Raw genomic sequence first — 27,566 nt, forward strand, 5'->3', positions numbered from 1 at the left:
CTTCCACTGTCCTGAATTCAAACAAATCCAATTAGAGTTTAACATTCTCCATACTGCAAGTGATTCTTTTTCGACCTCCCATTGTATCAATGGATTCTGCACTCGCACTGCAGCATAAAGAAAATATCTTCTTTTGCTGATGTTCTTAAGATTGAGTGAAAAATGATTAGCCAGAAACCGTAGCTCTCAGATAATAGCAAAACTGACAGACGCAGCATTGAAAAAAGTGACAGTAGTTTTAAGAAGTTCAAGGAGAACTGACGAAAAACACAATAAGCACAGTTAACTACACACAGAAAAATAAGACCAAGAACAGAAAGCAGGAATTAAAAAAATGATAGTGTTAAGTAACAGATAAAAGGAACCAGCAATTATTTATGAAATAAAGATGCTGACAGCTTTTCCTTTAAAATTTCTTCCTCTATACTATATAATTTCTGCAACAACCAGATCACTAGTTGTTTAAGGGGGGAGGAAAAAAAAATTAAAAGCTTTTTCAGGTAACACCAAAGTAATGGATTATATCAATAATACATACATGTGAGTGCGAGTCAGCACCTAGCTCCAAGCCTCTGCTTTCCCAGTCTCTGGACAATTTTTTTCCCGTTATCTTTTTATGGACAATCCTATACGGCTAAGTTTGCCAAATGCCATTAATTGCCCTAACTCCAATTACCAAGACAAAATGTCTGTCAAGGAGGGATAAAGAAGACTCGTGAGGTTTGCAGCTCAGTCTCAACTGGACATTCGCGACCAGGTACGGATGGGGAGATGCGGGGAGCAGCCGAGCCCCAGGGCACTCGGGCGAGAACGCCTGCACCCGCTCGAGCGATCGCGCCGTTCCCAGAGCTTGTCCCCAGCCGGACAAGGTCCTTTTCACAGCCTTGAAGGGGCAACATGAGGGAATTAAGTCAACCCATCTCTTTTTTAAAAGTGCATGCTTTTTACTTCTGTATTTATTTCAAATTAGTTTTTCTAACATGACTTCAGAAATTTTGCATGAAATCCTGACTCTTAAGTCCACGGCAACCCCCCACAGCACCCCTGAATTACTAAGGTCTGCCTTTTGTTTCCCAAATTCAGCACTTCTTAGGGCCAGGCTCGGGCAGAGAACAGAAACGCCACTGGTGACCAGCCTACACACTTCTGACAAACCTGGCCTGGCCACCGACACCATGTTTACAAGCCGATTATGGGTTATACTATTTTATTACCCCAAAGCAAACCTTCTGCACCACTTCTCACTTCCACGGAAGGCTTCCGTGCCACCCATGCCGCCTTTCTCCCACCACACGGCCGGCAGGTACCCATGGCTGTGTGCCCATTCCGTGACGAGCCCACAGCTCTTCCCAGGCCATCCCAGGCTGGCACATTTATCCATTTAACACACTCCACCTACTTCAGTCTCCTCTACGGAATTTTGAATTCACACCTCTGCAGCTGCCCTGGTTTGATGCAAGCCCAGCGCTTCGCAGCCGCCACCCTCGGCTCTGCGGCGAGACCGGTGCCCGTGGGCTGTACCCACCCCGGCACAAGCGAGCCTCAACCTCCAGCCCCCCAGCACGGGTTTGCACAACGCTACTGAAACCGACGGAACCGGGCGCTGCTTTCTTTTAAAAAAGAAATAAAACCTTGTCGTGGTTTAGCCCCAGCCAGCAACTCAGCACCACGCAGCCGCTCGCTCACTCCCCCTGCCCCGATGGGATGGGGGAGAGAATCGGAGGAGTAAGAGTGAGAAACACTCCTGGGTTGAGATAAGAACAGTTTAATAATTGAAATGAAGTAAAATAGTAATGATAATAATAACAATATAATAATAACAATAATAATAATAACAATAATAATAATATACAAAGCAAGTGATGCACAATGCAATTGCTCACCACCCGCCGACCGATACCCAGACAGTTCCCGAGCAGCGATCGCTGCTCCCCAGCCAACCCCCCCCAGTTTCTATACTGCCCATGACGCCGTATGGTATGGAATAGCCCTTTGGGCAGTTTGGATCAACTATTCTGGCTGTGCCCCCTCCCAGTTTCTTGTGCACCTGGCAGAGCATGGGAAGCTGGAAAGTCCTTGACTAGCATAAGCAGTACTCAGCAACAACTAAAAACATCAGCGTGTTATCAACATTCTTCTCCTGCTAAATCCAAAACACAGCACTGTGCCTGCTACTAGGAAGAAAATCATAGAATCATAGAATCATAAAATTAACTCTATCCCAGCCGAAACCAGGACAACCTGCAATGTGGAACCCTTCTCTTACAGTTTTCATAAAGAAACAGCCCTGTTACTGGTGTTATTAAAGCAGGATGCGTTGCCCCATCAGCGGGTTCGGCAGGCGTCGAGCCGCCGTCAGCCGGGACGGCTCTGCCAGCGCTCCCCAACGGGACGGCAGCTCGAGCCACGCTGCCAGCCAGGCCGCCTGCCTTCGCCTACTGTCTAAAGGTCACCTCTGCATTCATAACGCCGTATCTTGATCTTCACGAGAATGTCAATTAACTGAGAGCACGGAATAATAAATTAAAAAAAAAAAAAACAATTAATGAGGAACTCCATAATAAAACAAACCTTGGAGAAAACGACTTATCTAACCGGAATTTTATTAGTATCTGATTCAAATACCCTTTTAACAGGAGTAAATAAAAATCTTATTAAAACAAACAGAAGTGACTAGGTAAGACAGCAGAGCTAAAAATAGACGCATTTAGCCCAGATATAAGTATGCACAATGTCACTGATTGAAAGGAAGCGGCATCTATTTACAGCAGACCTGAACGTGGTCCAAAATGCTGATGTCGACTCTTTCTAGTAGGCAAAATAGCAAATTGGAAAACAAAAATATCAAGCTGTTTCCAAATCCTAACTAAACGTGCTGTGTGTAAGTACAGAATAATGACAAGCAAGTAAGTAGCGACATCGGCACCAAATCAGTACAGGCTCCTTTGCCGTCGACTGCAAACTCCTCTGACTCCCGGGCAGGCAAAGCTTCAGCACAAGCTTCCCCGTATCAGGCTGCTTGGGAACGTGCACCATGCTCTGCTCTGCAACCCCTGCAACACAGGGATTTTTCCTCATTTAGGGCACTTCAGCGTCTCTGTCCTGATCTTTCTTATTTGGCTGAATTTGGACAACAGCATAAAGAAGTCAGGAGCGTAACCAGAGGGACATCTGTACGTGGTGCTATCACAGACGCCTCGTCCCCAGAAAAGCCTCTGGTGCAGAGCTGCCGAGGAAACTGCGGAACAGCACGCAGCAACAGCAACGCTCAACTAACACGCTGTAGTGAAATTATTGCATGCTTATGTTTAAACCCAGTTGTTGGGATTTTTTTAACCACCTGAAATGGCCCTCACCTGGAGGCAAGGCTTTGCTACCCTGCGATGAAGTGGTGCAGATCTGCTGTGTGACACCCATGAGCTCTTCTCCAGCACGGTCTGTAGCCTCTGTACAGCACGGAGCCAGGACCATAAACAGAGGATCGTGCTTGGCTTTTCTGCTGGAAAATTACCATTCCTCCCAATGTGCCATCTCATGGTTTATCCCATTTTATTTTATTTGTCTCAAGTAATGTAACAAGCCCACCATCGGTACCAATAACAGATCTGGCTCTTAGACACAAAAAGTTAGGGGTAGAGGTCTATTATTATACCATATAAAAACTGTAATTCAAACGAGCCTGCAGAATGTTACAGAATATCCAGTCAAGTTCAAAATCTTGTTCCATATGGTATATGCACTCAGTTGCCATAGCACAGGATAATTAAGACCACCTAAAAGCTCCAGAACTGGGACAACCACCGATTTCCTTGTTCAGGAACAAAGAGACTTGCTACTACCAGGGAAAACTCATCTGCGTAGGAATCACAGCTTTGGCTAGGTACAAAGCCACAAAAATCCTCACAGCCCAGAAGGCATCACAGATTTCACTATTTTTCTTTCCAATTATGAGCTATTTGTCCTTAACCTATTTTTCCTAATAAAGCCTAATGTACATTCACTTTTCATTAAAAATAATGCATCATAACAAATTAAAACATATCTTTGCGCATAAAAAGCAGAGTAAAAGAACAAATTGTATTTTACAAGACAGGACTTGCATACAATGGTGAGGAGTGCGGAACAATTTCCCTAGAACAGAAACAAACTGAGCTCAAATTAGTCTGTAAGGTGCCAGGTAGCTTCTTTAATGACATCTATAAATCTCATTATATGAAAATAAATTTTGGCTAAAAGGTTTCAAGTGTCTTCAAAGAAAATCCTTATTTCCAGGCATATTTTCCAATAGCTTTTCACCCAGTGAAATCACTAACGCTTGTTAAAACTTTGCCAGCCACCTTCCCAAATGCTAGACCTGTGCATGCCTTAAACTCCTGCAGCAACAGGAGCAGAAGAGCCGTACTGCTCCTCCAGCACACGCATTTCAGACACAACTGGAGCATTGCCAGATTCTACGTCAAACCTCAATATAGGCTTACAAGGTAGAGGATCTTAAGCAGCTAATATAACGACTTACTGAGAACATTCAATTATTATTCTGCTTCAAGCCCAGAAGAGGAGTTGGGAGCAAAATACTCGAGGTGGATTACAGAGTCTGCATTTCAAACGGGAAGGCACAGGGTAAACACCCTTTCACATCCTCTGGCAGCAGCCAGGAGTTCAGCGCTTTCAAAGGGTAGGACCAGCAGCTGTCAAGATGTCACGTGGAGGCACACCAATTCAAATGATAACAGGATTTCTAAGGAAAAGAAGAATGTGCTCTATTTTTAACACGCAGCTGTAAATCATTAAAAAAAATGTGATGTCTGTGCTTCACCCACGGCAATTGCCTCGGATTGGATCTTTGCCTCGAAAAAAAAAAACCACCAGGTACTATCTTAAGACCCTCATGAAATGTACCTCTGAATATTGAACGTGCAATAAGTCATTTTTAAAGCCATGAAAAGAAAAGAATGGGGAAAACTTACATCTGAACCATATTTAGTACTTATCTTTCATACTCTAGTCTCCCTTAACATGCAGAATTCCAGTCGACTAAAGGAGCTCTATACATACATTGAAAGAGGAGTATCAAAGGCATTCAACGTATCAAAGGTGAAAGAAAAGAAAGGGTTGTACATAAGAAAAAGTACTTCTAGAAGACCAAGAACTAATATCACTACACAAACATATGTAAAAATACTCTAATTTTTAAAAGGACAACTAAATACAGAATTGATGCATTTAATTTCAATTAATCAGTTATTGCAAATCATGTGATTAAATTCCTTCACTAAAGCTTATCAAGAAATACACAGCACTTGAGGTTTTGTTCTTTTTTCATTTGTAAACAGAAGAAACTCCCACCACTTTTTCAAGTGGTATTAGCAGCTACTAGCAAGCTATTAGCAAGCTAACAAGCATTAGCAGCTTAAAAACATCACGATGGTTGGTTGTTACTTGTTCTATCTGTTCTTTCCCCACGTCACAAGAATATTCAGTCCCTGTGAAGGACGTGACAGTTGTTATTTTCTTGATCAGCATTTTTCCTTTATACAGCTTCTTAAAACTACTTACATAATGCAAGCCAATATCCCTTTATTGAAAAGCACACTATTTCTTTTGACATGCTCTAAGCTATGAACTGTTCACCATTATGAATTATTTAACACACAAAGTACACTGGGAGATGCATTTCTACTTCTTAGAAAGGGCCTAGATCTGTGTGTGTTTTTTCTTGGGGAAGAGGGGGTGTGATAGGACCATTTAACGAAGACATGGAATAATTTCACAACAGAAGGGTATTCTCAAGTCTCCAATGCCAGCGTTCACCTTAGCAAACACTGTTCAGTATCTTAAGCACTGTAAAGAATCAAACTGTTCTGCAATAGCATCTAGGAAGACTGTTGTACTGTGGTTAAAATCAAAACACAAACCCAGCAGTATTCAGTTAGTAAATCCACACAGCACTTAGTTGGGTAAAGAGGAGCAAAACCACTACAACAACGGTGACAGAGCACAGATGATTCTCCTACACGAATTTTAAAGCCTTCCTCTGGTTCGCTCTGTGCACTCTAAGAGAGAAGCAAGCTGCTGAGAGCTGGAGGTTCAGGAACAGATGGCTCTACTTCTCTTCAGACTCCTTCCCCTTGTAATCAAAGAAATTATTGACAGAAGTATCTAGAAACATTAAGAAACTGTTTTGAGTATTTCTGAACCTACCTATCCAACCACTGCAGACATGCACACATTTGAGAGCAGGATGTCGTAGAGGCACTGGCCGGACATAATGCTGTCAGTGGAAAGAGGCCAGGGAAGAGAGAAGCAACTACCCTATAAGGTTACTGCTCTGTTCCCCTACAGAGTTTGAAGATTCGGAGGTCTGATGGCGTACATTACTCACGTCCTGAGAGGGCACCAAGAGCCATTCTGCAGCAAGAACCTCGCAAATCTGGACCAATTCCCCTGGGGGTTTGCAAGTTGTGTTACACATCGTTCTTTTATAGGACAGATCTCGGTATAGAACAATAAAAGCATCTGAAGGGCTCATAGTAAATATCCATGTCTGTTCTCTGCTCTACAAATGCATTCAGGAGATAACTGATAGCCAGAGCTCTCCAGCTTCTCTGCTCTGCAACTTTCTAACTGCTCTATGTCTTAAAAGCACTGCTGAAAGTTAGAAGACTTAACAGCTCCAGTAATTTAGATTCTACTTGCTCTTCTCCTGGTTTCTGAGCTTTTCTCCTGTTACTAATGAGTTATCCCACAGAGATGAATGAGTAGCACTGGCAGGACCATAGAATCTGCTTTATTGGTAGTACAGAGCTATGCAGCTAAATCTCATTAAAGTTGTTATTATGCCACATTACAGACATGGAAAACTAATATTTACCTATTTCACAGTGGTGTTCAGAGGCGTAATTGCTCTGTGAATTGTTTCAAGACACATTGATAAAAACTCCGTGAGAGCGCAACTGTTTCGGATTGACTGAGAAATTGCTCAGGGGAGAAGGGGCAAAGCAAAATTGTACACCATCACTGTTCATACACAAGTATAAACATCAGAAATAAGCTAACAAAGCTTTACAAGCAGGTGCAAAACACCACCTTTGCTACGGAATTCACTTTGCACTGTATTAAGGATGAGTTTATAACATTTTAGCTCAAAGCTTTCCAAACCAATTTTTGCAGCCCCTCCTTGGCAGTCGGTAGCGGACCTGGCAAGCCACAAAGGGGTAACAAACAGCTCACCCAGCAGTAGGACCTAACTCTGGAGCCCACCTAATCCCTGCCCCACGTGCAGTGCCTGCACAAAGACCTTTTGGAGGCCACTGCAGCCCAGCCGCAGCACCAGCGGTGTGCTGGAAAAGCCGCTGCAAACGGAGCTGGAAGGAAAGGCTGGAGACTCGTCGCTGCAGGAGACCGCTGCCGAAGCCTCAGGTGTGCAGCTGCGGCATGACTGAACAAATCACTGAGGGCCCATCTAAGCTGAAAGGAATGAGTTTACGTACGTGCTTCCCAGGGAAAAACAAACAAACCTATGAAATGTACACAACAAAGTCACTGCAGGCTGTGTACGACCAGCTTGGGGTTTACCGTCTGGTATGTATGTTTGCTGAAAACTTAAACATGGAAGCATCCAAGTGAAATTTCATTCAAATAATTCATAATTTGTTATCTCTATATATGTTATATTTGTTATCTATCTCTCCTACAATACTACTTCTGGAGTTCAGAATTCCCAGTCTGCCTGGAATTCTTGATAATCTAACCCAAAAACTGTATAATTACACTGCTCTGCTAAGGTAAAGACTATTTTTCCCCATGACTTAAATCTTCCAAGAACTATACTGTATATAAATGCTAATATACATCAGCATGTGTACATTATCCATTATGTGAAGTTCCAGGTGATAGCGTATATATTTTTCCTATTTTAAAGCTCAGACTTCATCTGCAACTCCACTGGGAAATCACACAACTGAGTATCTTCAATCCCTCCACAAAGGCAGGCACAGGAGTGTATCAGGCTGCATCCCAACAAAGAAATGCTCAATTATTTATGATCAGAAGAAAACCCAAAATGAATGCATACATTTTTTATAGTGACTTTGGATACCATTTGTCCCTGTCCCTCCTTAAAACTGCCTGCAGGTAAAGTGCACATAAAATCTACAGCAGGAAGCTTTGTCAACATCCCTCTGAATGATCTTCACTGTAACTCATGCAAGCATCACATTTATTTTACCACAAAATAAAAGTATGTTGAAAGAAATGTAGCTTCCAGTAACATGTAAATTATGACATAAAAACTAGATCTTAAACCTAACACTAATTCAGTGAAAAAAAAAATGCACACAGCAAAACACACTGAGTTTTACAAGAAGGCTCTGAGTGTGTATTTTCTCTCTCACTGTCCACACCCCAGTTTGATACAAGTGCAGAATCGCTGTAAAGGAACAGCTCCGCTGTGAAATGTCTTACATTAATAGTTTCTGTTTCAGTTTACAATCACACAGTTTCCAACATCTACTTGTGGTTTGGTTTTTGTGTTGTTTTTAACTGAGCATAGGAACCGTGCAAGGAATGCATGGGTTCAACAGATTCGTGAAGGCCTCCTGCAAACTATCCACAATCCAAGTTATAGTCTAAACTTGAATTGAAAATAAGAAGCAACACGAGAAAGAAGATCAGTCTTCAAACAGTATTTGAAATATAATTCTTTGTTGGTATAGTTACTTCCTAATTTTGATGGTGTCTACTTCTGTATGGAGGCTGTCTTCCCCCGGACAGAAAAGGAACCCCAGAACAAAACCACTTGAACAAAAAAATTGCCTTCTTGCTTTTACAGAAAACCCACCGAGCAAGTACTATTCTCCCTATTATATGGCTGCACATTATTTACCATGGTTATACCAGAATGGAGTGAAATTACCGCAGCGCTACAAGTCTCATGAACGCTCTTAAGAAAGGAGTCCAAGGCTGCGACATTCCCAACCATTCCAGTCGTAGATCAGTAGCTAATGTATGCCCCTAGGTGACTTTGGCTCTGAAGCTGCTCTCAATTTTTAAAGACACTTTAGCACAGGTTTTTGCGCATCCCCTCCTACTCGCCACCGTCCTTCCCCTGGAAGGATGGAGGACCTTGGTCCATGCCGATTGGGGTGGACACGGGCTCCCCAGCCGCCCGGGCCAGCTCTCCGCTGCTGGCCACCGCCAGCCCCGCTGCCCACGCCGGCCCCGCTGCCCCCGCCGGCCCCGCTGGACCACAGGCAGAGGCAACGCCGCCCGCACCACCCCCCCGCCGCTCACACGTCCTTCCCCGACGGTGCAGGCGAGCGTGCAGCTTCGGTGTCATCACGAGTGGCTAGAAATGACTAGAAGCAAGATCTACTAATAATTCTGTCATCCCCTGCTCATTTAACAGGCAAAAACTCAGGTGCTTTTCTTTACTCCCAACCAAGTTTTATTGCTTTCGTTGTTATTTCCTCAGAGGACTACTTAATTAGTTCAGAATGCCAACGGCACATAGATCTTATGCTCAAATTAAACAATAGCTTAAATAATGCTCTAGGGAGGTACTTTTCCCAGCCTGTTATTTTTAGGTATCTCGGGGAGCGCAGTGCGCTGTGCTACCACACTGGCAACAGAAAGAGGAAGAGGAAGAATGTTTTTCTCAACAGATTTTTAACTCAAGATCCACCTAATGATTAGCATCAAAATTCTGAAATAATGAAATATGCTGGGTCCATAACTAGAGCAACAAGCAACAGAAAGCATGATTCATTGCCCTAAAAAAAAAAACCTCTTTAGCTGTTCTCACCCTAGTTTGTTGGCCTTTTTTTTTTTTTTTTTTTAACAGAAAGTTGTCACTGACAAAGCTGGAGGAAATAGCAGCCAGAACAGTCAGGAGCGCGTTTCCCTCTAACTGCAGAGGGCAGGCAGAAAAGTCCCTCCCCACAGCTGTAGGTTGTCTGTGCACAAGGAACTATAAAATAGACCAAACTCTCATCTGCTCTGGAAACTCAGCTAAAAAGCTACCAGAATGTACGCGAGCTATGCTTTGCTGTAGCAGTATAAAGGGAGCAGATAAGATGTGAGAGAGCCCCTCACAAGACATGCGTGTGTAGGAAGCAGCACTGATACAGATGGCAAAATGCTCACCCTGGCTGGGAAGACCTCCAACTTGGAGCCTGCTGATTTGAGAGGATATAAAAGACAGTTATATGAATCACCCAAGAAAGATCATTCCTCACTATACAAAAGGGGATGGTAAATAGGAAAAAAAAAATGTTTGTAACTTGTTACGTCAACTACAAGTTTTTTTAATTGGTTCTGTTTACAAGTGTTAGATTTCAAGAAAATAAAGCAGAAATTAGATCCAGCTTCAGGGGAAAAAAATTTGCAAGTTACTTACTAGGCAAGGTGAAAAGCTTATACTGCAGTATGACCAGCTGCTGAAACAGCTAAAATATGTTCTGTTCTCATCTTTCCCCACGACCCAAACCCGACAGCTCTGCGTAACACATGAGAAACTGAGAAGGGTGTAGACAAACTGTCACGTCCCACCAGCTTCCAAGCAGTCACCAGAGAACCCAAGGCCGAACCTAAGCCAGGACCTGAAGTCACAGGATGCTTTACCATCACATCACAGAATTTCTAAGCCAACTTTATTCACTGCCTACCAGGTAGATGCAATTTGTCAGCAAGTCCGGTGTCAGACCTAAGAGTCACTGAACTATAACTGGCAACAAGTTTGCTTCAAAGCATTTAATAACCACGATAATCCTGTTCTAAAGTAATATTATGACCTAATTCACCCCTTTTAACACTTGGCAGTTATACTCGCTGCAGCAGACCCTGATCCACCCAGCAGCTACGCACGTTACAGCTCATATCAAAACCGCTCTCTGAAAGCAGCATTTTTACAAGCGTGCCCACCCTGCAGCGCGAGGGCTCACGACAAGAACTCCACACGCAATTTTAACGCAGTCGGGAAGCAGAGTGGATTCCACATGTAAATTACAGATATTGGGATACCAGAAAACGTCTCTTTTTCTAAAGCAAACACATAATCTGGTGTTGTAGCAAACAGGATGTGGTAAAAAGAAAACTAGCTAAAGGTGGTTACGCACTCCGCTTCAAGACATGCTGTACTTCCCCATGAAGCTTGTGCTGTGGAGGAAGCAGCTTCTGCGGGAACAGCCGGCTGCTGGGCTATTAAGCGCTGCCAGAGCATTTTTCTGCGTGGCTCCATTATATTCATGTCCTCTGACTCATTAGGCGATTCTTAGAGAGTTCAAGATCATTCTGGAGCATCACTCCGCATGCAAACGGTCATGCCATCTTCAAGAGATGGGAGCAACCTATTTGCCCTCATGAAGAAAAAGATGTAAATAGAAGACAGACACTTGTTTATGCAAATCTTATGAAGTCTCCAGGCCATTTTCATCCCTGCAAGGGCTGCTGCCACACTGCACGCTGACAGAGTTTCCTGCTCTTGTTTTGATCCTAAAGGGCAGAGCAAAGGTTTTGGTTTCCAAGCTCAAGCCACCTGTGGATTCCCTGCAGCTGCACACCTGGGGGAGCTGGTAGGGAGGGAATTTGGGCCAGTCTTTCACAGTGGGACCTGGAAAGCACTGATCCTAAAAGGATTTAAGGGCTCCTTAAGGATAAACACTTGCAGCTGATAAGACCAGCACCATAATTAGACATACTCATAGGAAAACATCCAACAGGAACAATTCCATACAGGACATCAGAAAGACTTGTATCGGACAACTGATCAAAGCCCTGGTTTTTACATTTGAAAGAAGGATACTGAAAAACAGAAAAAAAACCAATGACCTGGCGCTGTGAAAAGAATTGTGATTTGGAAAAAAAAGCTTAACAGTCCTCATCTACATCACTTGCCAAAGGAAAAAATAGGTAGCTTGATGAAATTTTATAATTAGTATATAGGGAGAAAGCACTGTATACTAGATGGCTCTTTAACTGAGAAAATAAAGGCATAGGAAGAGCCAGCAGCAAGGGGATGAACCAGCAGAATTACAGCTCATGATCAGAGACTCATTTGACTCAGGCTGATTTTAAACTCCCCCAAGCAGGAGCTGCCCCACACCTGCACACGCAGGTCCAGCCTCAGCTGCGGTCTCTCCACATCCCCACCACACAAAGAGATAACAACAAGAGTAAAAAGGTGATTAGACTTTTAATTACCTCACCATATTTATTTTCACAGCCTTTTGCATAATGCTTGCCTGAAATTGAAGGTACTTTACCACAAGCAATTATGCTAACGTCTGGAAACAGAACTAATTTAATGGCAAAGAACAAGCCAGAAAATGCAATAAAATTTAAATGAACAACCACAGTAAGGAAATACAATATTTTCCAATGCAATGCAAAATCTTCTGTTAAAAACAGTCATGTTTATCTTTAATCTTTTTTTTCTTCCATTCTAAATCCTTCTTAAGAAGAAACCAGCTTCAGAAGTAACCGAAACTCCAGCAGAGTGGTCACAGAAGACCTCCTCATTTCCAGGTAACAGAGGGCAAGTACTGCTATGACAGTACCAAGGGGAGAGGAAGAAAAAAACCTCTCTGCACATCTGAGAACTATGCATCTCAAGACCCGGGGGAGAAACTAATATGTTAATGAAACTGTGGGCTCTAAAATTCCAGGTTCAATGGCTACCAACATGGGGAAAAAAAGAAAGATAAAATCCTTCCAAGGTTACAGTTACCTAGCTATAATTGCTATAACTTACCAAAACATTCTTCACTGTTCTTTGGAACCAACTATCAGTGAAAAGTATTCAATTACATAAATAGAAATATCCATTACATATAAGCTGTTCTGGGTTTTTGGTTTTTTTTTTTTTAAAGTGGGGGGAGACTTCTTCATTTCATTGCCACCAACCAGAACCAGTTCAAGTCAGCCTGTGTTTGGTTGCTTAAAATTCCACTTATTTTGCAACTGCCACCCTACAGCAAAATATTAATGATTCAGCACAGACATTTAAAACTGAAGCACATACTGAGAGATACCAGCACAAGCAAACGAGGCACCTATGCATTTACAGTGTAAAATTTTTGGCCAGAATAAAAAGTCATAGTTTTTATGCACAGAGATATAGACTACACTGCAATTACTGTAATACAATGGAAAGCTCCATGAGACTTCTATGAACACATACTTTAGAGTGGTGTTTCCACAACCCTCTTTGTATAAAGCTATGAAACCCATTAATGACCATCTGTGATACTATACAAGAATACTATTTATTTTAATCTAGCAATACTTAAAACTCTCCCTCCAAAATATTCTCATACCTACTGAGCTGCGTATTTCCAGGAAGGCTGGGCATTTCTGCTCCAGCCAGGAAGGGAGACCAGCTAAAGCTCAACCAGCCCAAAGATGCCCCCATTGCACCACCTTCCCTGGCAAACACGGTGCAGCGGCACTTTGTTCTTGGGCATTTGCTTCCACTGTTAATTATGGCCTCGGTGTAGTTCAGACAGGAATAGATCCACTGATCTTCTCAAGTATTCCTACCCGTTTTATGGTTTTGTCCCCATTTTGCAAGACAAAGAGCAGCTGTACTATCCTAGCAGACATATGCCACCCCACTCCTCACATCTACTGGACAAAGATTTCAAAAGCCCCTCATGATATCCGTTCCTGTGCTTTACTACCCATCCTACTACTAAAATGGTTTTATTCATAATAAGATTTTTTTTAATTCACATGTTAAGCCTCTGGAAAATCGACTAACCTCATCATTTCTGCAACAACTTTTCTGGTTTTGAAGATTGTTCAACCTCACTTCTCTCTTTCATAGCCTACATAACATCCTATTTCAATACTTCCTTGTAGGTCGTATTTAGCAGACTGCTAAGTAAGGTCTGCTCATTCCCACTGCTCCTTCCTGGACTCCTTCCAGCAGGTCCATGTACATTTTGTAGTCCAGCGCCAGGATGGACACAATATTCTGCCAAAAGAGGATTACTTCACATGCCTCACTGGCTACAATCCTGATTTTATATTTAGTCGTGTGATCTAGCTGAGACAATACAACCTATGGCTCACTGTAACAGCCAAGTCAATTAAAAACGTCTACCTGATCAGGGGTTGTCCACCCTGTATTTCTGTAATTACTCCAGCACAGGTGTAGAGGACCCTGCTTGATTTGACTGAAAAGCGCTGCATTTTTTCCCCTCCTCTAGTTTATGGAGATATTTTGTAATTCTGTCCTTGTCCTCAGTGTGGCTACTGTCTTTCTCAGCATGCAGGCAGAATACAGAGGTTCATCCCAGCATTCACACTGCTAACTAAAATGCTGCATAGTAACTGATCTCTGACGCTCTTGTGCAATCTCCCCGGATACATCCTTCCATGTTCATACGGAAGCACTGATAACTGTTCCTCAAGTCATTTTTCCCAACCATTTCGCCCCCTGCACACAGCAGTTTCACCCAGGCCACATCTCCCTGTGTTGCTAGCAAGAGCATGATGTCAGACAACACGTATGGTATCTTTTCTACTACCGCTCCCTTTATCAACAATGCTTATTACCCCTGCAGAGAAAAAAAAAGTTTAACTGATGTGACACATTATATTGCTGACAAGCCTATACCAAGTAATGTAATTTTCTCCTCGATGTTTCCAAATAATTTAATTATTTTTTCAGTAGTTTTCCAGAACATGAAGTTGACATATTGCCTTGCTTCATCTTCCTCCCTTTCACAACATTTCATTTTATTGAAGACCTTTGTTTTACTAAGTCCTGTCCATATTCTAGCGTTCTTCAGACCATCTACAACAGTGAGTTTTTCAGCAGTCATTACAGAGAAGCGGCAGGCAAGCCAATCTTAAAAATATTTACATGAGTAACATTGTACTGAAACATGACTTACCAATTTTCTGATGAAAGATCTTGTCGAAGGTTAATTCACCCCTTTCCTCAAGGTATTTCTGCATAACACTGCGGATACTGAAAGAAAAAAAGAAGAAAAGAAAAAAAGGAGTTACTTGAAACTTCTTCTTTTAAACCAGACCTTTAACATACTTTGGAGAAAAGGATCACTAAAATGAAACATCAACGTAAAAGACTCTTGCAAAATGAGATACCACTGCCCATCTACTGCATCAGCTCACAGCATGACAGGCAGCCTGCTGCTCTATCTAAAGACCATGAGAGTTCTTTGGACTACAGCCATTAACGTCAACTGGCCTGCAGTCAACTCACAAAGACAGAGAGATTGTTGAATTCACAGAATTCAACATTGCAAAACAAATTATTTTATGAAAATCCAATCTTTGTCTGTGAGTACTTTTCCAGACTTCACCTTAGTAGCCTGAAATCAGGCTTGCAGTCTCAATACTGTGATTTTTTTAAGAGGTTTTTTTTAAAGGTTCTTTGCGTTTGAGGTACACAAGAAATATCACTTTTCCCCACTGTAAATATTAACACTATCCAGTATAGAATATTAGTAACTTTAGTACCTGTTCGGTGTAGAAGGGATGTAACTTTTACACTTCAAGCTTAACATATCAATAGCCTACACAACACAGCGTGATGCTGCTAGAATTCCCCTTCAAGAATCTATACTTACCTAATAAGGTTTGAAAATAACGCAACTGAGCATAAATTGGAAAAAAAGCCATCAGTGATTGCACATAGTTCCCTTCACTGTACGCCACTACAGAAGCAAGAGCACAACAGCTTAAAGGAAAGCTCCCAGGCTTCTCCTGGGTTCACCCGGCGGGGTTTTTATCCCAGTTTGGTATTTGCGGGTTCAATGGAAGGGTAGTACGGGGCTGCCACCGGGAGCTGGAGCACCAAACGCTGGGTGTTCTTCCTCAAAAAGAGACAGATGAGACAGCAGGCACATGTTGCACACAGGCAAGATGAGGTGGAGCCCTGGACTGGCCTTGCCTTGGGCGAGCTGAGCCCTGCGGTCACAGCACTTCCCAGGGGACATTCTGGCCATCGCTCTGTTTCTTCATTCTTGCACCAGGTTTTAGCTCGCACCATGTAAAATAAATGTACAAGTCAATCAAAGCTGCATCAGGCTGTTAACACTGCGATTGCCATATATCACGTAGAAAACGAGCCAACGTAAGCTCCATTAGGCCCCTAGCTTGGCTGCAGCGCACTTAACATCTACTTTGCCTACTTTATAATGTCACAATCACTCACTTAAACCACATTAACAAAGATTTCCTTTATTTGTCAAGTAACCTCAATATTCATTTTAATATAATGCCTATAAAAATTTCATACAAGCAACAATACAAGTACATAAATTTTAAAATCAATGTAGCCCAGCAGTACTGTGCTACTGTGCCTTGGTAAAACAACTATATTGTCATAGTATTAAGTCAAAATTTCACCAGACTTTTCCTGTTTCCAATTTTAAAATTGATATTTTCATATGTACTATTTATTTTTAAAAAACAACCACAAAGACCCTGCACAAAGTACTCATGCCCTAAACGAGCTTGTTAAATACCACTCACATTTCTGCAGAAGTAAGACTGAGCGCACCTAATCCTTGTAAAATGTGGACTCTGAACTACTTCACATCAGGAAAAAACTGAAAATCCTACTTCTGAAATGCAGCAGAACAAGCCAGTTCTCATGGACAAATTTTAACATTTCCTGGAGAGGAAAAACTAGACTACTGTGGTTACTTCTCATCCATTTTTTCTCTAAAGCCTCTTAATTAACAGGTACTTGTGCAGTTTTGGGTCACCATAAGCAGCAGAGCCCTGCCCAAAAAAGCTGCAGACCTCACAGACAGTCCTGCGAAGGGCTGAGACCGTCCTCTCTCACATGCTTACAAGGACCCCACCAGCAGAGCTCCTGAAAAACCTCACAAATATTAAGAAACATCTCTTTCATCATCTCTGAGGGAGGAAAGTATTTGCGCTCCTCCTCAAATGAGGACCTGAGGCATGAAGTCTGAATGACCTGACCAGAAAAGTCTATCATAAAAGCCAAAAAATTAACTTGAAGGCCCTAAACCCCAACCTAGGAAATTATTCTATTAACAGTTTCTATGTATATCTCAAAGCCCCACATGGAACACAGATCTATGAGCACTGTGATCCAAAGCGAGAACTCCGGGGGCTAACCACCACATCAAGTTAACCAAGAATTGGGAGGGCTAAACGTTGTTATCAGGTTTCAGACATTCGGTGATGAACTTGCTGGTCTTTTTATTTGTTCATTAAAAACTAGGTCTACTCTCTGTGTATTTTTACAACCTAAACGAAATACTGATTTCAAATGAAGAGGAAGCAGTAAATAGAGATCGTGTAGATGACCTCTCAAGGTCCCTTCCAACCCAAAGCATTCTATGATTCTATGTTCTGTACTCGGGAAAAGCAAGATAGTGAAATAAAATTTATCGTGTAAATGCCAGAACTGCAAAATTTGGCCGCCTGTTCTATGGGTAGATTTTAAAAAACGCACATCCTAGCTTAACATGTTTAAAACGGTGACCATAAAACCTAATTCTGCTCTTAAATCCATAAAGCGTTAGCGCATCGGTGGCAAAATACCTCCAGTCGTCCTGACACCGTCATGTGCCAGTGAGCACGGGCAGTAAAAGCCGTAGAGCCTGCCCCAGCAGCGCCGGGCTGCGGAGCAGAGCGGCCAGGCTGGCAGGACCGGGGGACGGCAGCCTTCAGCCCAGGATGCTCCAGGAGAGCCCTGCAGCTCTGCCCGCCCGCGGGCTCCTTCCCTCCGCATCCCTCTTCTCCCACCCACACCTTCCCTTGTCTCTCCATGCTTACAGGAGGACCTCTCCCACCCACACCTTCCCTTGTCTCTCCATGCTTACAGGAGGACCGCTTACAAACGAACAGGGTGTGCATCACCAAAGACCACAACCTTGCCCCTCCTCTGCCTCCTGGCTGACCCGAGCCCATCAGCGCTGCCCATCGCAGCCCCTGCGCTCGGAGCACTCTTCGGCAACGTCCCATTCCCACTGACCGCTAGACCATCAGTAACATAATAAGCCTTTTTAATAACAATGACATCAAGAAAGCTTTCCTCCGCTCGAACAAGTGCACTGCAAGAAATTACATAAACATCTCTTAGTCTAGACAATGGGAGAAGATAATGAAAAATTTAACGTATGACTGAAGTGTCCAGGAAAACACTCTGGTTGTGTAACGAACAAATCTCTCCAGCGCTTCTCCTCCTCTCCCTTGACATCTAGCACTTCTGGTCTGATGGGTAACACGTCAAAGGAACAAAACGTTTTTGCAGCTACAGAATCTGAACAAATCTGTAAAATGATCACAGGCTACGGGAGTCCACACTGCATTCCAGCTTCTAAACAACAGACTTTCACCCCTTAAAAATCATTTCTCCTTATCCATATGAATAAACAGGAGTAAATTACACAGAGTGCATTATGACTGCCCAGAATAATCGCCTTCTAATTCTCACACGGAAGCTTGAGGTAAAAATCCTACTGTGGTCAAAAGAAATGAAGCAGAATCCATATATCCTTCAGAAGGATGGGAAATTTTAAAATGGAGCCTAGCACGTTCCACAAATGGGAAGGAAGGTTCCCTCTCTGCCTTTGTATATTGAATCATTAGTTGCCCTACACGTAAACAATCTGGGATTAAAAGCTGCATTTCACAGAAAAACAGCCATTTCTGAAAAGCCTTCCATATCCAAATATGCTTTTAGCGCAAACAACGCGCTAATGCGAGAAGTGGACTTTTTGCATAAGTTCATCTCAGTTCACAGCATGGTCTACCTTAATAGCAACACTCAAAATAAGCAGAAACAAAAGCTGGCTAAAAATGAAATCCAGGGAGACTTCAGAAACAAAAGCATATCCGACTGTACCGCAGCAAAACCTTTTGTCCATCTATTTTTTATTTCAGAGAGGAAGAAAATAGCAAACAACCAACATTTCAGAAACAGTTTGCTGTCCACATACCGCAAGTCAACTGAAATAACAGGACAAGTCTGTTTAGGGGAAATCAAAAGGCAGGCTTAAAATCTTGCGAGAAATGCAACTTGGGCTCCGGATACCGTATCGCTGGTTTAACCGGGACCAAATTTAAGCACGTAGCTGCGGGCACAATGCAGCCCTTGGCCCATGACCAGGCAGGCGAGGGAGCTGCACCACGCTTACATGTGTAAGGCAGCAGCACCCGCGCCGAGGGCAGTCAGAGAGAACTAACGCAGCGGTGAGACAGTGAAGGCATCTGGGGAGAGGTTTTTTTAATCGCAAATAAAATGAGCATTTCTATCCCTAGCAATGCCAACGATACCCACGTAGCGCCTCACGCGGGTGTCGAGGGGCGCGGGCAGCGGGGTGCCGCAGCATGGATGTGGGTGCTCAGCGGGCTCATCTCCTGCAGCCCCACGGGAGAAGCTGCCTTTAAAGAAGGGGCTGAGCAAAAGCACCAGGCTTGCGAAGCCGCTCAGAGCGCGCTGCCTGCCCAGAAGCAGGCGGAAAGATGGCTATCTGCACCGTCATCAAACCATAAACTTTGTGAACAGCACAGGTCACTCCAACCTGGCCAGCTCCTCCACCTCCCCGCAGAAGAGGTTTATTACAAGCGTGAGCTGAAGAATCTGTTAAAAGGAGCTTTGAGCTGTATCTTGAAGCTCAAGTTACTATAGCCAGCATCCTGGTTTTTCAGACTTGATCAAAGGAAACCACTGGAAAGCAACCTTCAAGGTTAAAATACATTCTGTAATTAAAAAGCTCTCACTGTCTGCGAGTAGCATGGTGGCATACAGTTTGACAGGGCACAGACAACAGTCGCAGCGGCAAGGTCGGGACGGGCAGAAAATGCCTACTTGAAAGCACGTCTCCTGAAAAAACTAAGAGGAAAACACATTATGTTCTCTTTAACACAGAAAAGGACATGTGCACAGCAAGAGCACCACTCATCCGAAATGCTCCCTCTCGGGCGACCTACGCCAGAAGCGGCAAACCAGGAGGTCCCTTAGGGAGCGCACCCCAGAGCCAAAATCTGCCCTTGGCTGCAGCCACACGCCAGTGCCGACAGCCACGGTTACTCCTGCTCTGGTCCCCCCGCCTCCCCGTAAGAGATGAGTAATACTCTGTGACTCCAACAATAAGCATACCTATCGGAAGAAATTAAACTTCTGCTGGGTGTCCAACTGCATCTGCAACCGCAGAGCCCCAGGGTGGCCACGGAGCCCGAGGAACCGTCCGTCAGGCAGCCCAAGTCAGCCGGGAGCGTGACTGCAGTGGATGCGGACACATGCAGAAGCTAGAAGTTACAGAGGAGGGTAAAACAAGCAGCATTCATTTTGACATTTCCTAAAAGTTCTGCTATTAATTTCAAAGACACGTGGATTTTGTCCCCGCAGGTTTGCTATATAAATTACGCAGGAGTTCTTTCGAAAGCATCTCACACCTAGGAAATGGAAAGGGTCAAGAAAGATGCGATTCTACGTGTATGTATACATACTCTTACTATTGGAACTAGATCAAAAAGCTACTTACTATTGGCCTTCCTACTACTGTAGGAAGCTTAAAGGAGCTTTTAATTATTTATCACAAAAGCACATTATTTTTTCTTATAAATCAATAAGAGCTCACATTTGTGGGATGTTATCTGTTGTACAGGTGCACACATGCACACCACAGCTTGAAAAAAAATGTTTGGCCTTATTGTAAGCATTAAAGAATCATACCTACATTAAGAATGCGCAGTTACACTCACTAATATATTCACCTATAAACTGAAACAGAAAAAGGAGAACAGAAAAATGAAACAAGAATGAAATGGCAACTTTACAGAGACTGGTCTGAGGTGAGCGGAGTTCAGTATTTAACTCTACCAACGTTTCCTGTATCATCTTGGGCAAGTCATAAATGTTACCTGCCTCAGATCCCCAGTCTGTAAAATAAAGCTGTATTTCTTTTTCCTCCCCGTCTCTGTCGTCAGGGCAGGTAGGTGTGTATTCTGTACCCAGCACACTAAGCTGCTGATGGCTCCTGGCACATCCAAAAACTACTCAAATGCTAATAATGATTTCAAGAACACGCTAGATATTCAGCAACTAAATTACCATTGCCTTTGACTGCCAACCTTCTGCGCTGCCCCTCATCGCCTTGCCGCTCTCTGCGCCTCAAGCGCCCCGTTTCCACACCGGACAGTCGCCTTCCATGTATTCTTGTCTGCTTTCTCCTCTCCCTTCTTGCTATCACTCCCTATTTCCCTTTTTCAAACCCTTCTCTCATCCTGTCTCACCTTGCTTTCCGCACCGTATTTATCACATCCCCTCATGCCATCCAGCTTCCATCTCCCCTTTCTTCTTTGCCTTCCCATTCTGCACAAACGCACCAGCCCGCAGACGCAGGGAAGCCTCGCCAAGCCCACCAAGACCCGCGCTCGCGCCTGCAAGTCAGAAAATAACTAAGCCTGCTTAGACCCCATTTCAGATGGGAAGAAAATCTGAAAGTCTGAAGTATAATACTACCAATGCGTCATTAGTAATACGGTTTCTCCTTAAAGTATTTTTACCCAGCTTTTGCGGAGTAGGAAAGAAAACAAGTCGCATAACAGAAGACGACAGCGAGAAGGAAAGAAACATCTCAACATGAAGAGTAAATCTGTGTGACTGGTTACTAACGATGCTATTATTTTCTTGTAATACGTTCATCGCTGGCATGAAGTACCTCTCCAACTGAACAGAAAAATCCCCTTGAACGAGACTGTAAATTGCAGTGAGTCACTGGATCACAGCCCTCAGGTCACCTTAATGCTCCACTTTAGGGGTGAAGGCAAAGGGCAGACACTTGACGCAACCAGTAAAAAAGAATTAGCTCCCCTCCTACATAAGAAGTAAAAAATAGTGAACATACCACAAACCATTCAATCCATTTAACTTTGCTTCCTCTCAGACTCGCACCCAGTTCAAAGTTCAGCAGAAGTTAATACTTCTCCAAATGATTTTGTTCTCAGATGCTATAAAAGGGTCTTTCACTCATTGCAACTTCTGTTTGAGCAATTAATGGGACAAAGTAACTTCCCAGCACAGAAAGCCAGAAAGGACCATTAGGCCATCTAATCTGATATATTTATCTATTACTTGTAAGATTCCATATTTGAAGAGGAAACAAATCATTAGAAGACTGTGAAAAAACATTTTTGGACAACAATGAAATAACATGGAAAAACTATGTTCCTTTTATTCTTTTACTTTTGAGCATCCTCTAATATTACTAGAATACCCGTGACAGCAATGCAATATCCAACTGACTTCATTATTTAATAGAGAAATAAAAGTGATCATTGGTGCCACATTAATTAGCGCACATGCTCATTCTACTCTTTGTCTCATCAGCTGACGAATAAAGTACCAATGAGTGAAACCAAACAGTTTCATTTCTCTCCATAAACACAGCACATCCACATGCGTGCCCGCACAGCCCCAGCTGGGTGCGTACCTATACACGCAGCCACAAATCCCAGTTATTCCTGCACTGGATGTCACACAGGACAAGAACAGGGCTCTGCCATTTTCTGTCTCAAGTTCACCCATTTCTGTCCCACCTCCTGCCTTTGCACACCCTCTGAAGTTTATGCTAAGCCCGCTGCCAAGTCATTTCACCGCAGTGAACTAATGCTCTTATAATTGTCAAGGATGATTAATAGCATATTCCACCCAAGAACCCTGTTTGGGATGGAAGGGATTAAAGCTCAGCAACACTTTCCCACAACCCCCCTCTGGTGCGCGCATCTCATCCAGGAGACGAAGCAGCTTCACTTATGCAAATTATATTAATAGAGCAAGTTTACAACAAGGGAGCCAAAAGCAATAACTATGTAGCCACCATTTCAAAATACGCACTGTCCTTATGTTCCTTGAGGATCATTTGCATTATCACTGCTGAAATCTGAAACTAATACAAAAGCTTGTGTCTAAGTACATGAATTTTTCAGGAATAATTACACTGAATTGTAATGTCAAGGACTTGCCCTTCCACCAAAATGCTGCTACTGAGAAATTACAAGAAAGAGAAATCGGAGCAAAATCTCATCTCCTTGCTCCTACTGCAATTAAGTAATTCGTCAATCATAATTTTTTTTTTTAAACAAATACAAAATTACTGAAGTCGTGCCAGGTTTTTTTAATCTTTCCATAGCTATAAAATGTTTAGAACTTTCTTTAAAAGTCGCATGCAAGCATAAACATTAACTGAGCTACCAGGAACTACGGCCAACATTGACTGAAACACACTACATTCGCCTGTGATTTATTTATTAATGTATAGTAGTCTCAGAATACAGTTTTACAGAGACTTAAATGGTTATTTGCCCTATCCAAATCCATCATAAAGTTGCTAAAATTGGACCAAAGATCCTGCCCCAAAGGCCTTTGAGCTGAAAGCATGACAGGGTCAACAAGTACAATTCAAACCAGCGGCAGAATGGCACACAGCCATTACCGCCAACACTTTTTTTTTTTTTCCTTTGTAAAAGTGCATTTAAAAGGTTTAGCAATGCAAGATTGATCAAAAGGGAAATCTGTTAAGAAATATTTGGCCTAAGAATCAGACCTTCTCAGAACTCTTTTAAAAAAGTTAAAACTACAGAAATGTTCCCGTAATTTTTTCTCCCCCAGAGGAAACGATCCCCTTTGAACAGGCAAGCATCCCTCCCGTGCCTTGCATCCCAAACACCGCAGCAGCGATTCTCCTAAAGCAAAACAAAAAAAGAAGTTCAAAATTGTCTTCATTGATCTTTTGCTTCACGTTGCGCGTTTTAAGCCGGCAGTTATTTTAAGGTCCCAGAAGTAAGGGACATGTGAACAAAGTAATTGTAATAATTAGAACAATTTGGAAAGAACATTGGGAAAATCTGGGGTAAAAAAATTTTTTTTTAAATTTAAAAAATCAGAGGACTGATGCACAGAGGCACAGAACCGCTTAAATGTGGAAATGAACAGAACGTGATGGGGCAGACACAGGGAAGCCAGGCTGCAGACTTAAAACCAGCAAATGATGAGAAGGCTCAGAAAGGAAAGTCACGTCAGAGGCACTACCTCGGCTATCCTTAATACCCACCGAGGGCTGGGAAGCAAAGCCAGAAAAGCCAAAACGCTCAAGGGCAGCCGGTAAACCGCAGCCGCCCGAACCAAGGTCCTGACCAGGTCTGCTGGTGGTGCAGCCAGGCTTCTTTCAGCAGACGCTGGAAGCCTCAAGAGTAAAACCTCTACCCGCGTTTTGGCGTCTTCTCATTTAAAGTTCAGCTTAACAAATACTCGCGTTTCACAGAGCTTGTTTGCCCTTCTGAAATTAAGACAGAAATGCAGTAAACAGAATAGCAGCCAAGTAGCATCCAGAGAGCTGTCACGTGGAGGCTGCGTTCTGCGCTCAGCCCCTCGGGAGAGGGGTGTCTTCCTCTAAGGTTTGAAGCATTAAGTATTTTATTGGGTTCCCCGGCGCTTTTTAATTTTCTGGGAGGATGCAGAAGCTAGTGGGAGCTGCCTTCTCATCTGCACCTTAAGCAGAGGTAGCAGCTCCCCCTGGGTGACGAGCACCCATCCGCTCCGGGCTCCGTACAGAGCTTCCGCGATGCGCGTCCCCGCGGAGCCCCCCAAGGCTGCAGCCAAGTGCGCAGCGGTCGCAGTGCAGCCGGTGCTTGTCTGGCGCGGCGGATCGCAAACACGCTGCATCAGCTGGACTGAATTTCTGCCGGCGTTTAACGAAGGCTTTGATTTGCGCAGCTCTCCCAGATCCTGAGAAATCTGCCTTTTCCCCAGTTCCTTTCTCAATAGGACATGACACATGCTGACAGGACAAATTCCTGGCACGCTGGAAGGGGACTGGGGGGCTTCTATCTGGAAGCGGTTTCTCCTAACACCCTCAGAAACTTTTATTTATTTACGCAAGGCATATTTATATAGGTGTTTATTCAGTATTGGAATGATTTTCTTGGAGAAGCTAGTAAGCATGGGGTGAAGCTCTTTCTGTAGAACACAGCTGTATTTTCTAAAGCTAGAACTGCTGCTTTTACATCAATTTAGTTCAATTAAAGTATGTGATTCGGTTTATGCACCTGGACCTGACAGCTCCTGATAGGCTTTTTTCTAATTTTATTAATTACCAAAAAAATGTTATTCTTGGTAAGAAGATTAAACCAGGCCATTCCACATGATTTCACCAGAACAGCAACCAAGAGCTGCATACATTCATTTCCTGATGTTACAGTTCCAGCGTTTTGCTGAAAACATTTCACATGGGAAGGTCCAGACGCCGAAAAGCCGTCATACCTATAAAAGGAGTAATAGCTGCAAGGTTTATTAATTTTACCGAAAAGACAAGTCTGCCTGTATGTATCTCCCACTAGAAACACCAAGCGTGCTCCGTGTGCCGCAGCTCGGCCGAACTCTCTGCGGTCGATGCGCCAAGCCCTGGCCGCAGCTCCAGGCAGGTGCCAGCAGCACCCACAGCCCACCCGCACCAGGCACCGGCTCCCCGGCGCCACACAGGATCACACAGATGCATAACACCCATCGTGCAACATCACGTTACGGAAGCTTTCCCCAAAAACGTCCCTAGAAACATCCCTCTGTTTTTAGCACAGTAACAGAAATCTGCGCGCTGATCTCTCTGCAGATCACCCTCATTTACCTTTTTCCTTAATTAAGGTAATGACGCCCAAGGGAAGGTCTATGTTTCAAAACATAAGCCTCAGCCTTATAGCATCCCCACAGGAGAACTAATTGGAACGTCTCTCTTAAGGCTGGATCTCTCTTTCCCGTGCCCAGAGACGCCCCAAGCAATGCATGCTCAGGAGCTGGGACAGTCCAGGGCCTCCACTGCTTACCTGAAGCTCAGAAAATCTAACTTCAACCCCTGCATCTGCCAAACGTCCTATGTGTGAGCAAAGGCACACCATTTATTTTCTAACTGGCTTAGCTTCTGATCTGTACAATACAGGTAACAACAGTGCCCTTCTTCCAGACTCTCATTTCTTGTCTATTAAAGCCGCAAGAGCTTTGCAACAGGACCTTCATCTTCCCATGCTCTTCTGTAAAGGCCTGTCTTTTATTGAGGTATCAGACACTGCAGTTACAACAAGTAATGACCTGAATTCCCAAGTGAGAGAACACCCAACTGGTGCAGAGAGCAGCACCCGCAGCAAGCAGGAGCTCTCTTATACAAGCTCCTACGCTGACAGTCCATACCCATCCCTAAAGCATGCATTTTTTCTGCTAAGAAAATACTGTACTACAAAGCTAACTTGAGATAAAAAGCAAGTACACTTTGTCGCCAGCCCTAGCTTTCCATATGTATGCTAAACTATTTTGAGAAAGCCATCTTTTTACTACCTTCTCAACCACACGCTTCTACTGACAGCAAAGTTAGGAGGCTGAATTTCTATACAAAATTTAGCTACTCTGTCATCCATACTCACCCTGAGCAGGACTAAGCTATTCCACAACAAAAACACATATGTTCAGTCTTTCTTGTAATGCTAGTTCAGAAAAAAAACAAGGTTTTTTTCCCCCTCCTCAAACAGTTACCATATGAATAGTCAAGCATGCCTTTTCACCCAAGCAACGTAAGATAAGCTTCGGGCTACATACTTCATCATTCCTGAACATGTAAACTAGCCTTCGAAACACATACATTACTATGAATTGCACTAAATGAAATGAACAATGCCTTTCTTGACCATAACCATCAATAATAATTTAATACTTTAAGTAAGGAAATAAAATAGAGGGATAGTCTAGGACGCGACACAAGCACGATGGGCAAGCGCAGTGTGCTCACGCTGCTCTCTGGATACCCCACCGAACAGCACTATCGCTTGAGGGGCAGGGGGACAAAAGGCATGCTCAAGTGTCTCAAAAGCACTCTCACAGGTGTTTTAGCACTTGGAAAACAGGCAGATGCTCTGCTGTCTCACTGAAATGAGAAGACATTCACCATCTCAGAAATATTAGTTGCACCTACTGGATGGCAACGCTTTCGGAAGCACGGTAACATGGTATGCATCCATTCAAGCAGTTTACTACCCGCTTCAAGAAAGTGCCCAGTGAACCATGAGGTGCCCCGTTTAACGGGGATGCTCTGACCTTGAAAAGTACAAATCCACGCTGCTTGCCTCCTATACACACCTACTTCAGGTTCACCTACAGCACTTACCCTAGTTCCCAGAATACTTGCCCGGTGTACACCACGTATTCAGCCATCTTCAGCTCTCACCAAGCTTTCCTTCCTTTACTCTTTGCTTAAATGTTCAACTCAAACAGTGCAATATAGTATAACTACAAAATAATAAATCAGCTTATAAAAACCTTTCATTTAGAATCCTTTTTCCTTCTCTAGTTTCACAAACTACATGTCGATGAAACCATTTTGAACAGTTTGAGAGTCCTGCATGCTGGTTTTAATTTCTTACTGATTCAGATTTTTCAATTCAATTTTTAGTAAGTACTGGAAGTGGTATAAAAATACCAAGAAACAATCTTGCTTGACACTAAAAAAATTGTAAATGTCAAACAAAAACCTAAACTGTTTTGAAATTTTAGACAGTCAAGCTTAAGAAGT

At 43.2% G+C, this 27,566-nt stretch overlaps 1 protein-coding gene across 1 annotated transcript in view; it reads right to left on the reverse strand.

The window, feature by feature from the left end:
* GRK3 (G protein-coupled receptor kinase 3) overlaps positions 1-27,566 on the reverse strand; it is a 71,025-nt gene that overhangs the window by 37,838 nt on the left and 5,621 nt on the right. Inside the window, exon 2 of the mRNA XM_075718429.1 lies at positions 14,898-14,974. Coding sequence (XP_075574544.1) covers positions 14,898-14,974 — 77 coding nt within the window. The remainder of the gene's footprint in view (positions 1-14,897; positions 14,975-27,566) is intronic.

The sequence above is a fragment of the Pelecanus crispus genome, chromosome 11, assembly GCF_030463565.1.
Source record: "Pelecanus crispus isolate bPelCri1 chromosome 11, bPelCri1.pri, whole genome shotgun sequence".
Classification (NCBI taxonomy): Eukaryota; Metazoa; Chordata; class Aves; order Pelecaniformes; family Pelecanidae; genus Pelecanus; species Pelecanus crispus.